We start from the raw sequence: 12984 nt of genomic DNA, 5'->3' as shown, positions 1-12984 counted from the left end.
TCAGGTTGGAGTTGTTTGTAAAAAGAGATGGTCGGTTGTAAACAGACACGGTCTCTGGGGTGGCTGTCTTGACCATCATGATCATGAAACAGCTGAGTTGAAAGTCCTTGAGATAGGAGAAAAACTGTAAGTAAAGCTACTGCCCTGGACCTGGGGAGAGCAGACTTTAGGCTGCAGGGAAGCAGTTGGTAAGTCCCCATGGAATCTGCTTTAGAGGACAGTGGGGTACATAAAAGCTGCTCACTTTTTACAGGGCCTCTTCTCAGGAGCACAGGAACAGGCAGTTACAATGTGTCAGAAGTCCAGCCAGTGAGGCTGAGGGCTTGCTTGGCTGAGCAAGGAGCTCCTTCTGCAACTCAGCAGAAAGTGTATGGACTTTGGAAAGGACAGATTATGCAGGGGGACAGGCATGCTCCTTGCCACTCTAGGGAAAAAAATCCCAAGCCTGAGTTGAAGCTGGCTGGTACTACAATGGGTAAAAATAGGCATTTTAAAGTATGTTAAGAGCAGAAAGAAGACTAAAAGAAACACTGGTCTGTCACTTGATGAGGTGGGTCACCTCATCCCCAAACAGTGATGAAGCAGAGACATTTAATGCTGCCTTTGCTTCTTCCTCTGACATTGGTGATGGGGGGGTGTCAGAGCCCTGGGCTGGATGGCCATGACTGGGGGAATGATGAACTCCCAGCTGACTTGGAACTTGTATGGGATTTGCTGCTGCAACTGGATGCACCCAAGTCTATGGGTCCCAGTGGGACTCCTCCCAGGGTACTGAAGAGGTGGTCATGTAACTGTGAGACCTCTCTCAGTTATTAATCAGCAGCCTTGGGAATCTGTATAAGTTGACATGGAGGCTGGCAAATGTTGTCCTAGTTTTCAAGAAGGGCAAGAAAGAAGATCTTGGTAATTACAAGTCAATCAGTTTCACTTTGGTGCCTGGTAAAACTGTGGAGAAAATTAGTCTGGAAGCTATCAAGAAAAAGACTTGAAAGGCAATGTGGTCATTGATCAAAGTGTGCATGAGTTCTTGAAGGCAAAGTCATGCCTTACAAATGTAATAACCTTTCACAACAAGGCTACCCACCTAGCAGTCAAAAGGAAGGCAGATGTGGGGTGTTTTTTTTGTTTTGGCAAAGCTTTAGATATATCCCTCTGGACAGCATTCAGCACACATCCACAATTTCATCCACACAAAACTGAACAAGAGCAAATGCCAGATTCTGCACCCAGAATGCTGCAATCCTGGTTGTGAACACAGACTGAAGGAAGAGACTGGGGTGCAGCCCTGCAGAAAAGGCTCTGAGCATTCTGAGTGATGGCAGGTCCTGCCAGGTGTGTTGTGCTAGCACAGAACAGTTAGCTGGCCAAAGAAGTGAGGGTCCCACTGCACTCAGCTCCAGCCTCACCATCACTGGGTGCAGCTTCAAGCTCCAGAATACAAGGAGGATATAAAAATAATTATAATGTGTCCAAAGGAGGGCAACAAAGACAGCAAGGAAATGTGTCACTTACAAGGAGCAGCTGAGGATACAAAGTTAATTCAGCTTGGAGAAGACCAAGGGCTGACCTAACACCTTCTCATCAGGGGCAGCAGAAGGGGGGTGCTGATCTCTTTTCTTTGGTGTCCAGCAACAGGACACAGGGAATGGCTCAAAGCTGCACGGGGGAAAGTTCAGGTTGGATATCAGAAAAAAAGGTAATTTACAGGATGGCCAAGCTCCCCAGGGGAGCAGCCATAACCTTGAGTCTGTCTCTGTTCAAGATGTGTTTAGACAATGCTCTCACCTAAAGTTTAACTTCTAGGTTGCCCCAGACTTCATCCTTGTGAGTTCCTTCCAACTCAGGACATTCTATGATTCTATGCTGCTTTGATAACCTCAAAGCCTTAAATCTTGGTATAGAACACCCCAGAGAAACAGCAGAGAAGCTCCCCCTAAAGGACACAAGATCTTGCTGTTGAAACACAAGCAAAGGAGAGTTTAGTCAGTGGAGGAAGATTTCTCCCTCTCTTTTCAGCCAGGAAAGCAGAGGGGAAAAAGCCCAAGGTGTAACAATGGAGGCCAGGACACAGCATAGAGATGCTGTTGTGACCTGGAAAAGCAGGTCAACCTACCCTCATCTGCAGCCCTTCCTCACAGGCAGCTAAGGAACCAGCCTGGTCACCCACACAGCTCTGTGAGCATCCAAACATCTCTCCCCTCTCCCCACACTGTGATGATCTGCCAGTGACCCTGAGTGAATTTCTTTCTTTTGTTCCTTTCCCTTCATCATCCTCATTCCAATTTCAACCAAATAAAATCTCTGTTCCACCTCTCACTACATAAAATAACCACTTTTTTCCCCATGCACTAAGCACACTTAGACACAATAAAAATTTGGTTGTTTTTTTTTCTTTAATTTTTACAAATATCTGAAAGCATCACTGAGCAGACAGTGACACAAGTAAGATATTCCAGCAGTGACAGGCACCCAATGAATGGCATTGTCCTGAATTCAGTCCCAGGTTCTCTTGGGATCAAGAGTGAGAGAGAATCAGAATTTACTAGAAAAAAAAGCCTGGTGCTGATGGCAGAAGAACTCCCTCACTTGGCCAAAAAATAATTTGATATCCTACAGAAATCTAAATATTAAAGAAGATTAGAGGCAAATATCCACGTGGGTTAATACCAGTAAGCCCCTTTGCCCCCTCTCCAAATTTAACTGGTGGGATGAGGATGGAATTGCAGCTGCCTAGAGGCAGAGCCCATTCCTGTAACTGAATCACCACAGATGGAGCAGAGGCATGGGGACAAAATCTGGCTACTGGATTAAAAACTTCATAGTGAGGACAAACAATACTAGTGGAGGGAGTTCAAAGATCCTCACTCTTATCTTCTGCTGGTCAGCAATGCTGGTTCTAGGAATCTTCAGCTTCTTTCATTTCTTTCCTTTGGGTAGGAGGCTGTCACTGAAAGGGAGACAGAAGGGAGTCATCAGTACAAGTCACCAGAAAGGACAAGCAAAGCTGTACCAGCCCCTCAATATGGATTCTGAGGTATGGGTCACACCCAAAGGATCTGGACTTCCAAGTCCTTCCTATTAGGCAAGTGTTTTGGTTTTTTTCCCAAAGCCCCTTAAATCTTCTGGAACAAATGTAACAGAATCTGGTCAGACGTGAGGAAAAAGGATGTTATAACCAAAGATCCCAGAGAAAAGAAACCAACTCTGGTTTCCCTTCTCAGTTCTGAGAAATCTAAGCTTTTAGCTGCATCCTGTTAGCTCAGCTGGCACTGAGTTTTTCAGTAAACACTGGACAGATTAGGCAAAGCCACCAAACTCCTGACAGCTCTGAAAGCAGGAGATGGAATGGTCTCACATGAACTGGAAAGCTTTTGGACAATAACAAAAGCATCTTCCCCAGAGATCATCAGCCCAAACCACCACAAATTCCCAAGATCATCTGCCCGTCTCCTTCTAGGCCTGTCTGCCATAACCACAGGATGCCCTGCACATGTGGTAGCTCAGAGAAGGCTTCACAGTTACTGCTGCCTTTCCCATGCAAGGCTCCCTACGAGGCACACATGGAGCTCCAATTACTGCACACTCCATGTACACGTTTGTGTGGCTCCCCGCAAGGAAAGCTTCAAGTTTCACATCACAAATGGGAATTGAGGTGGGGACTGGAATAAACTTGCTGGGGCCAAAATGGCCCAGGCTAGAAACATGCCAGGCACCAGGAAACAGCAACACCCTGGTTCCAGTACTAACAAAGGGATCAAAACGTGCAGTGCCTTACCTTCCTCTGTGTCAGCAGATGCAGTAAGGGGTGCAGGGTGGGAAAGAAAAAAAAACCAAGAGTAAATTGATGAGATTAAACAAAAAACCCCATTCCCACAGTAGGAGAGGCTGCTCCCTACTTGGCTATATCCTCTGACATTGGGGTCCTGAGAGAGCTCCAGAAAGGGGAGCAGCTTCCCAGGCAGGGTGCAGACAAACCCAGGCACCCAGCCCCTTTACCTGGTGAAGGCCTCATCCTGCAGGTTCAGTACCAAGTTATCTGCTGTGAGATACACACGGTTTTGTGAGGCAGCAATCTGAAAAAGAAATTCATTACAGACATGGCATCCAGGACTAAAAATGCACATAGAGGAACAGCACCAGGAACCCACCTCCCCGTTCAGATACAGCACTCTTGTTAATTACTTAAGATCTCATTTAAATCAATGCAATTCCCCAAAACAACTCCCTACTTCCTGAGTTCCCATCCCAGAGCCATCAGACTTTCTAAAAGAAGTGTTCATTCTGTCTCTCTGTCACAAAGACCTTTGATCCCACATTTTTTCTGTCCCCCTTTCTCAGCTGCAGCTAACCAGAAGCTTTAGGTGGCTGCGGGAGAGGGTGGGTGATGGAATCTGATGTGGATCTGGCCATGTCATATGAAGGGCATGAACTCTGAGCCTCACATCTAATTGCAGATCCTTGCTAAGTCTTAAGCTCTACTTGAGCAGAGAAGGGCTGGGCAGGAACAAAGCTCAGGACAGGGCAGATCACATTCGCCTTAAATTCATCATGTGGCCACTGGGTTGGGGGGGGACACAAGGGCTGCAAAAGGACAAAGGGAATTCTGTGCCCAAATGCTCACCGTTTTTGAGATGTTTTGAGCAGCTCGGATCTTACGTAGCTTGATGTAGCCTGGATTCCTGCTGAGAGCTTCCCCGAGGTACAAGGGAACCAAAGTTAAGGAAAATCCCACAAACAGAAGCCGCTTATCCTCAAGGAATTCTTCCTAAGCCATATTAAAGAACATCTCAGTGGGTAAAAAGCAATCTCTTTCCCAGTAACATGAGCCTTTGGGTAAGCATATTTTCACCTGCCCAGACATGGACATTATGGATTATGGTCACACACAGCCAATGAAAGTTAAACTTTACAACAAGGAGTGCAGGTCCATGGCCTGTAACCTCAGACAAACTTCGCTCCAGCTGACTGCAGGAAGGGAAAAAAGAACAGTGACCTACTTGAGCTATCAACAGATCACAGTCTCCTAAGCATGAGCCCAGTGTGACAGATCCTCAGCACTGCCAAGCTCACAAGCCACATCCCACAAAATCTCCTGAAGCAGGATATCATCTTGGCAGCTGTCGCTTCTCCTTCAGCCTGAACTATCTTCTGCTTCTGCTCCTGCTTGGCCTTCTCCACCAGGAACTGGGCACGCTGTGCCTCCTGCTGGGCTGCAGGGAGAAGGGACACAGGCATTGGAAACACATTGTCTCTGCCATCAGAACCTGACAGCTGAGACCAGGGGCTCTGCTTCCCAAAGAACCAGTAACATTCTGGGAACACATCCAAGTACAAAACATACCTGTAAAACCCACAGCACCCAGAGCCTCCACACGTACCCCCACAGTGAGTGACAGAGTCCCAGTCTGAAGAGGAACCTTAGTTTTGGAAACTCAGTCCCTCCTGTGGTCTATCCCATTAGCTACGGCTTTCTGGTAACACTTGCAAAATAAACCTGTTCAGCTCTGTTACTAAGGAGGCTTAGAGATTTGTAACCCTGTGCCTGAACTTATACAGTGACACAGCAGTGACACACTAGCCCAAATTCCACCTCCTTGTTTAATAGCTCAGTGAAAAGGCAAAGGCAATGCACCCTTGTCAGGCACCAGTGGAACTCACCCACTTGCTTAGCCTCCACAGCAGCTGTGTATTCACGGCTGAAACTGAGCTCTGTGATAGCCACATCATCCAGGATGAGGCTGAAATCCTTGGCTCTCTCTGTCAGCTCTCTCCTAATGAGCAGAGACACCTGAAACATACACACAGCAACAAGAGTAGTCCCAAGCACAGGGTGCTCTCACTTCCTGAGCACTCCAAAAGCAAAGCACAACTGCTCCTCACAGCATTGGGAGAGACATTCCCCAGCCCCAGCTCCAAACCACGGACATCCACACCACCTCTGAGTAACATATCCACAGCCACAAAAACCATTTTCAAAACCCTATTACAGCTCTTTTATAGTTGCTACTAAACTGCTCTATGCAAGTAACACTGTGAAAGTAAAAAACCTTGAAAGCATCTTTTGCTTTCACATCCTGCTACATCCAGTTCCATAGTTCCCACAGTTTTGACAATAAGCATTTCGTTATCCACCCTGGTTTTGCCACTGTTTGCAGGCTGTGCTTTCATAACTGTACTCCAACACAAAAAAAGAAATGACCACATAAGTTTTTAACCTGTATCACATCTCTTAATACAGTAGCTACTTGTCTCGTGTAGCTACTCCGCTTTTTTTGGCTGCTTTGGCTGGGTGTTGCTGTTAGATACTTTGATTTATTCTACTCTTACTTCCCAGCACCTTTTTCAGGCAGCCTGACAAGTCCTGCACCAAATATTGACTTAAACAGAAACTATTGCTACAGTATCACATGCTTGGCCAGCAGAGCGTTTGCTTTTACTTTTACTGCAGCAGTTTCTGAGCAGAACTCTAAAGAGTGGCAGAAACCTTTCCTGAGTGCACAATTACATGAAATCACTGATTTTTTTTTCTATCAATCCCTTCAATACCACAAAACTTTATAATAAAAAGCACTGGATGGATACATGACAAAAAGACAAATATAATTCAGTTTGTTCCAAAACTCCAGAGATCAAAGAATGATTATTATCTGAGATTTCAGAGGCTTAACCTTAGCCTTTGTTCCAGCACAGCTGAAACCCTCACAGATATTCCTTGCTGTCCCATCCTCTCCATGTGTTCTCTTTCTACATGAAGACCAACAAATCCCTGCAGTGCACTCCATGTGGATGAGCACAAAACCCTGAAGCCCCTCACCAGGGGAATGCAGATAATTTCTTACAACAAAACCTAAGGACACTCAGTTCTACTCTTTGGTTCTTTTGACATGGATGAGTGATGCGGTCTCTGATAGCTGAGAAATGCTTTGTATTTGATCTAACAACTTTTCCTCTTCAGCACTGTCCTGGTCCTTCAGGACCTCCTCTAAAACCTTTTACAACAAGAGCAGCACACCCTCTCTGCACCAGCTCTAAAGGGATGAGAGCTCTCAGAATCCCTGGCAAACTATTACAATACAAACTTTCACAACAGGCATTTTAAAGCTAGATGTTTCTAATATTTTGCAACACTCCCCCAGAGAACAGTCCAAGCCTTTTCTAATCAGTGCCTACAGGGAGGGTGCCAAGACAACTGAGCCAGGCTTTTCTCAGTGATGTCAAACAATAAAACAAGAAGCAATGGGCAGAAAGCAGGACACAAGAAGCTCCACCTAAATATGAGAAATAACTTCTTTACTGTGCAGGTGACAGAGCACTGTAACAGGCTGCCCAAGGAGCTTGTGGAGTCTCCCTCACTACAGACACTCCAGGACCATCTGGATGCAATCCTGTGCCATGTGCTCTGGGATGACCTTGCTTGAGCAGGGAGGCTGAACCAGATGACCCTCTGTGGTTCCCTTCCAACCTGACCCATGCTGTGATTGTGAGCAGAAGTTATCTGTGACCTTCTGAAGCATCCATCACTGACAGGTTAGTGCTTTGTTAACTGCTCATTCCCATTGTTTTTCAGATCTTTCAAAACTGCTTAATTTGCTCTGACAGTCATTCCAAGATTTGTATTTTAAAAGGCTGGTCCACTGACACCTGTGGGCAATTAAGCAAACCAGCTCCTTCTCCCCTAATGTTACATTCTGGTACACTCTGTGCACTAACAGACCCAGTTTACCCCTGGGAAGCTGCCAGCACAGTATTTATACCTGTACTGGAATCAAACTGTACGTGGGACACGTTTCCCACGTGGATGCACTCCCCAGCTGAGCACAGCCACCCTTCCCTCCCCTGCTCCCCCCACCCAGCAGCTCCGAGCCGAGGCTGCCGGGCCGGGCTCACCTGGGCCCTCTGCGTGATGAGCTGCGAGGCGTTGAACTTGGCCACGACGCTCTTGAGCACCTCGTTGACGATGGAGGGCAGCACTCGCTCCTCGTAGTCCAGCCCCAGGCGCTGGTACATGCTGGGCAGCTCGGCGGCGTTGGGCCGCGTCAGCACCCGCAGGGAGATGTTCACCATCTGCAGGTCTGCGGGCACAGCCGGCTCAGGGCTGGGGCACAGGGAGAGCCCCCGCAGCCCTCAGCCGGGATGGGACAAGGACAAGGAGCAGCGGCACCCACGGGGAGAGGGGCGTTCTGTTGGAATTAGGAGGAAATCCTTTACGGAGAGGGTGGTGAGGCACTGGCACGGGTTGTGCAGGGAAGCTGCGGATGGCCCAGCCCTGGAGCTGTTCATGACCAGGTCGGATGGGGCTTTGAGCAACCTGGTCTGGTGCAAGGAGTCACTATCCGCGGCACGAGATTGTGACTAGACGATTTTTAAGGTCTATTCCAAACCCTTGGCATTCCATAATTGTGCGAGGAGCGCCAACACTATGGCGGAATTCCTGTCCCGTGCCTCCCCCCTCGCGGCCCCTGTGTCTCACCTTTGGAACCGGTGGGGGAGGAGATTTTCCGCGGCCGCGCTCGGATGTCGTAGATGATGGGATATTGGAACCAGGGGATCCTGCGGGAGCGGAGCCGCGTTAGGGGCGAGGGCCCCGCCGGGCCCGGGAGAGGGCCGGGGGGGCCGGGCCCTACCTGAAGTGCAGCCCCTCGGCCAGGATGGTGTCCTGCTGCACGCCGCCGATGCGGTTGAAGAAGATGGCGCGCTGGCCGCCCTCCACTGCGGGGAGAGAGCGGAGGCTTGGTCAGCACGCGTGGCGGGCATGAAGGATCCGAGGGCTTAGGGGGGACTCCACTCACCAATGAAGACGGACTCTCGCACGCCATAGGCCAGGGCACCGGCGCCCAGCAGCAGCTTAAGCGCGGTGCCGACGCCGCGGGGCCCGGTCGGCAGCCGCCCTGCCAGGTCCTTCAGGTTCTGCGCCATGGTCGCCCCGCCGCCGCCCCCGCCGGGAAGGACACCGGAAGGAGCGACCGCCGTGCCGCTCCGGCGGGAAACCGCGGTGCCAGGAGCGTCCCCGCTGCCCCTTCCCACCCCCAGCACTCGCCTTCCGGCGCGGCGGCCGAGGCGCTCCGGAAGCGGGTCCGGCCGGCGCCAGATAGAGGGCGCGCCCCGGCGCCATCTTGGGTGGCCGCGGTGGGAAGGGCGGGGCCGGGGCGGGGCCGGCGGGGCCGCGTGACAAAATGGCGGCGCCCAGGCGGGCACGTGGGGACGCGCCGGAGGAGGATGAAGATGATGAAGGGCGCTCGGTGGAGGCCAAGCGGTCCCGCGGGCAGCGGCGGCTCCTGGTCGTGCTGGAGGGGGCGAGCCTGGAGACCGTGAAGGTGCGGGCGGCGGGAGATCGGGGCGGGTCCGGCCGGGCCGCGCTGGGGATGCTCCCGCTCCCTGCTGACCTGTCCGTGCTTTGCCCGTAGGTGGGGAAGACGTTCGAGCTGCTCAACTGCGACAAGCACAAGGCGCTGCTGCTGCGGAACGGCCGGGACCCTGGGGAGGTGCGGCCCGACATCACGCACCAGGTACCTGCGGGGAGCGGCGGCCCGGGCTGCCCGGGGTTCCCGGCACGGCGGTTCCGGGCCATCGTCCCGAGGGTCCGCTTGTGCCCCTGGAGCCCGGGGGCGAGTTTGGCCTCCCTCGCTACGCTGGTGGAGTCGCTGTTTGGGTCTGGGCTTGATTTCTTAGCGTTATAGCGTTACATCCCATAGTGGCATGAGCTTTCAGCCTCGACATCGGTCCCTTCTGCATTTGTGGGGGCTAACCGCCAATTTTCCCTAGAATTCTCTCTCTTGTGCTTTCTATTTCCACTACTGCGTGTTTTTTGCTTTCAGAGTCTCCTGATGCTGATGGACAGCCCCCTGAATCGGGCTGGGCTCCTGCAGGTTTACATCCACACCAAGAAGAATGTTCTCATTGAAATCAATCCCCAAACCAGAATCCCAAGAACTTTTGATCGATTCTGTGGACTTATGGGTAAGTGGTTCAAACTCTACACCAGCTATAGAATAATGCAGGAAGGTGGCCAGGCCTGGGGGAACTTTGGGAAAAGTCAAAAACCGGCACTGGTCATAAAATGTTAAAGTGAGAGAAGAGCACAGAAGTGACAGCATCTTTCTGGGATGTTGCAGGATGCATACCCCAACCGTGTGCTCCTTAGCACAGTGGGGAGTGCCTGCAGGAGGCTGTGCTGTCAGCAAAATAAGTATTTTCAGACTGTGATGGGAACTCTAAAAGTGGGCTTTTTGTGTAGCTCAGCTCAGGCAGAGCATGGGATTTGTGCAGCAAATCATCACGCAGCTTAAGTGATTTTTTTTTCTTGTTTTCTCTTTGCCAGTTCAGCTGCTGCATAAGCTCAGTGTTAGAGCAGCTGATGGGCCTCAGAAACTGCTGAAGGTAAATACTCTGTAACTGCTCACAGCTAATGTTGCAACATTCTAATGGCAACGCAGGAGGGATTTTTTTGTGGGGGAGGTGTGGGGTTTTTTTTTGGTTTTGGGTGTGGCTGCAATTCTATCCCATCCTTGCTGGGGGTGCTGGTTCCAGGGGGGCTCTCCCACGTGCTAAGTGGCCAGGAGCTGCTGCTGCAGGAAGGAAACCCCAAACACACCTGTCCTTGGAGCTGAGGGATCTGTTTCCTCAAGTGAGCCTGACTGCCACACCTGGACATTGACACTTTTCAGGTACAGCTTTCAAAAAGGCAGAGAGGTGGAAATGAAGATATAATTAATTTGAATGGCTTCTGTAGTCACAGAGGGGAAGACTGGATTAACCACAGGGACAAAGGATTAATCATGATATCAGATTTCTCACATGAAGAACTACCCTTGGTGCTGGAAATGCCACGAACGCAGCAGCCTGAGGAAGCTGATGGTGATGTCACCTTGGCAGAGAAGGCTTGGCCCTAGCCAGTGCATCTGCCCGAGGACACGGGTCAGCAGGCAGGTCAGCAAGACTCCCAGAAGCAAAGAAGAACTAACCATGACTTCAATGTGTGTTGTAACTTTCTGGTGGAAAATCTGGACTCTCCAAAGAAGGAGAGTGGTTTTAAATCCCAGCAGCAGCCTGCTTGCCAGCCAAGATGAGACAGAGTTGCCTCAAGGGAACTATAGGTCCTCCATGCCATCCCTCTGTGCCCGTTTTAAGAACATCTTCCAGCTACACACTGAGACTGGCAACACTTGGACACACTTGCTGGGGTTTGTTCTGTCCCTGTTCCTGGGGATCCTGACCCTGCTGCCCAATGAGTCCTTCATGGCTTCTTTGCAGGAGAAGGTGGTGTTTGGGATGCTCTTCTGGGAGCAGTGCTATGCCTCAGCTTCTCCTGGCTATTCCATATTGCCTACTGTCACTTGGAGAAGGTCTTGTGGACTTTTTTGATTTTGGATTACTCAGGAGTTGCACTGCTGCTCATGGGGAGCTCTGCTACTCGTTGTACTGCTCCCCACAGCCAAGGCTCATCTACCTCTACATCACCTGCATCCTGGGCATACCTCAACCCATCTGGGATTGGTTTTGCCCAAGGACCTGGGTGTATTTGGTGGGTAATCAGGGGGACAGGGAAACAGGATGTGTAACTCAAGGGGATTTGATTTTTGGGTGAGGGCAGTCTGTGATGTCAAACTGAGTACACAGTGTTGGCTGTGGAATGACAGCACCACCAAGGACAATGAGGATGGACTGCTCCAGATGCACCAGTCATGAGCTCCTGATGCAGCCTGCAACCAGCTGATGAATTTTTCATTTGTCTGTTGCTTTTAGCAAACAATAGATCTAGCTATGTGTCAGGATCTGTTTCCTCTACACCCCTATTAATTTTCTGCTTTCTGCAGGTGATTAAAAACCCAGTGACTGACCATCTGCCCGTGGGCTGTATGAAGATTGGCACCTCTTTTGCAGCATCACAGGTGTCAGATCTACGTGAGCTGGTTCCTGCCGCAGATCCAGTTGTCATCGTGGTGGGAGCTTTTGCCCACGGCTCGGTAAGTGTGTGTGTCCCTTACCTGGGGCTGTGAAAAGGTTTCAGTCTTGTTCTGAATATGGAGGTTTTATCTGCCCTTTTTGGCTTGGTTTCCCCTCCACCCAGCCCCCTATTTTCCCCTGTATGCTTGTCAAAAAAGGCCCAAAACTGCAACACTTGGGACGGTTGTCCCTCCCAAGGGAAGGCTGGCAGTTTCCCTGCTGAGGAAATACTGTGCCTCTGTAGTTGTTAGTGTTGGAAGGGATCTCTGGAGATCATCCAGTCCAACCCCCTACCAAGGCAGGGTCACCTGGAGCAGGTGACAGAGGAACACGTCTAGGTGGATTTTGAATGTCTCCAGAGAGGAAGACTCCACAGCCTCCCTGGGCAGCCTGTTCAGTGCTCTGCCGCCCTCAGAGTAAAGAAGTTCTTCCTCATGTTGTGGTGAAACTTCCTGTGTTTTAGTTTATGGCCACTGCTCCTTGCCCTGTGGCTGGGCACCAGAGGAAAGAGTCTGGCACCATCCTCTAGGCACCCACCCTTGAGATATTTATGTGCATTAACGAGATCTCCTCTCAGTCTTCCCTTCCCTAGACAAAACAGGCCCTGCAGTCTCTCCCCATAAAGACGGTTCCATGTCCCAGTAATCTGCCTAGCCTCTGCTGGACCCTCTCCAGTGGCTCTTTGTCTTTCTTGTACTAATGGAGATGGGACTCAGTGAAAACTTTTTGCAACTTGGTAATTTTTTGTTTTGTTCTATTTTCCCCTCCTCTTCTCCCAGGTCAATGTTGACTATACAGAAAAGATGGTCTCCATCAGCAACTATCCCCTTTCTGCTGCCCTGACGTGTGCTAAAATTACTACTGCCTTTGAGGAAGTGTGGGGAATAGTATGAGCTTCTGCTGCTACTGCTGTCATGATGGACTTGTATACAGTGACTTCACATTCTGGAAGGGCTCTTTGACTTGGGTGTGGACCTGGTGCAGCTTTGGGCTCCTGGAAAACAATTCAACTTCGTCCTTGTAGCTTCTGAAGCAATGAGA

General features: G+C 50.2%; 2 protein-coding genes and 1 long non-coding RNA gene across 3 annotated transcripts; 1 reads left to right on the top strand and 2 right to left on the bottom strand.

The window, feature by feature from the left end:
- Positions 1-2374: 2374 nt before the first annotated feature.
- On the bottom strand, positions 2375-3842 carry LOC131080150 (uncharacterized). Its single transcript, XR_009114143.1, has 2 exons — positions 3776-3842; positions 2375-2947 (listed from the first exon to the last, which is right to left on the bottom strand). It is a non-coding gene; the product is annotated as an uncharacterized LOC131080150 (long non-coding RNA).
- A 147-nt stretch (positions 3843-3989) lies between these two features.
- PHB2 (prohibitin 2) lies at positions 3990-8972 on the bottom strand. The gene is made up of 8 exons (XM_058045677.1): positions 8790-8972; positions 8625-8709; positions 8471-8550; positions 7888-8072; positions 5659-5788; positions 5107-5210; positions 4622-4699; positions 3990-4073 (listed from the first exon to the last, which is right to left on the bottom strand). Exons 1-8 carry the CDS (start codon positions 8914-8916, stop codon positions 3993-3995), a joined length of 870 nt encoding a protein of 289 aa, XP_057901660.1. The 5' UTR covers positions 8917-8972; the 3' UTR covers positions 3990-3992.
- Positions 8973-9161: 189 nt separating this feature from the next.
- On the top strand, positions 9162-12975 carry EMG1 (EMG1 N1-specific pseudouridine methyltransferase). The gene is made up of 6 exons (XM_058018910.1): positions 9162-9314; positions 9405-9506; positions 9816-9957; positions 10319-10377; positions 11814-11963; positions 12723-12975. Exons 1-6 carry the CDS (start codon positions 9174-9176, stop codon positions 12834-12836), a joined length of 708 nt encoding a protein of 235 aa, XP_057874893.1. The 5' UTR covers positions 9162-9173; the 3' UTR covers positions 12837-12975.
- Positions 12976-12984: the final 9 nt, after the last annotated feature.

Source organism: Melospiza georgiana, chromosome 2 (assembly GCF_028018845.1).
Source record: "Melospiza georgiana isolate bMelGeo1 chromosome 2, bMelGeo1.pri, whole genome shotgun sequence".
NCBI lineage: Eukaryota > Metazoa > Chordata > Aves > Passeriformes > Passerellidae > Melospiza > Melospiza georgiana.
This window is presented reverse-complemented; position numbering and strand designations above follow the sequence as displayed.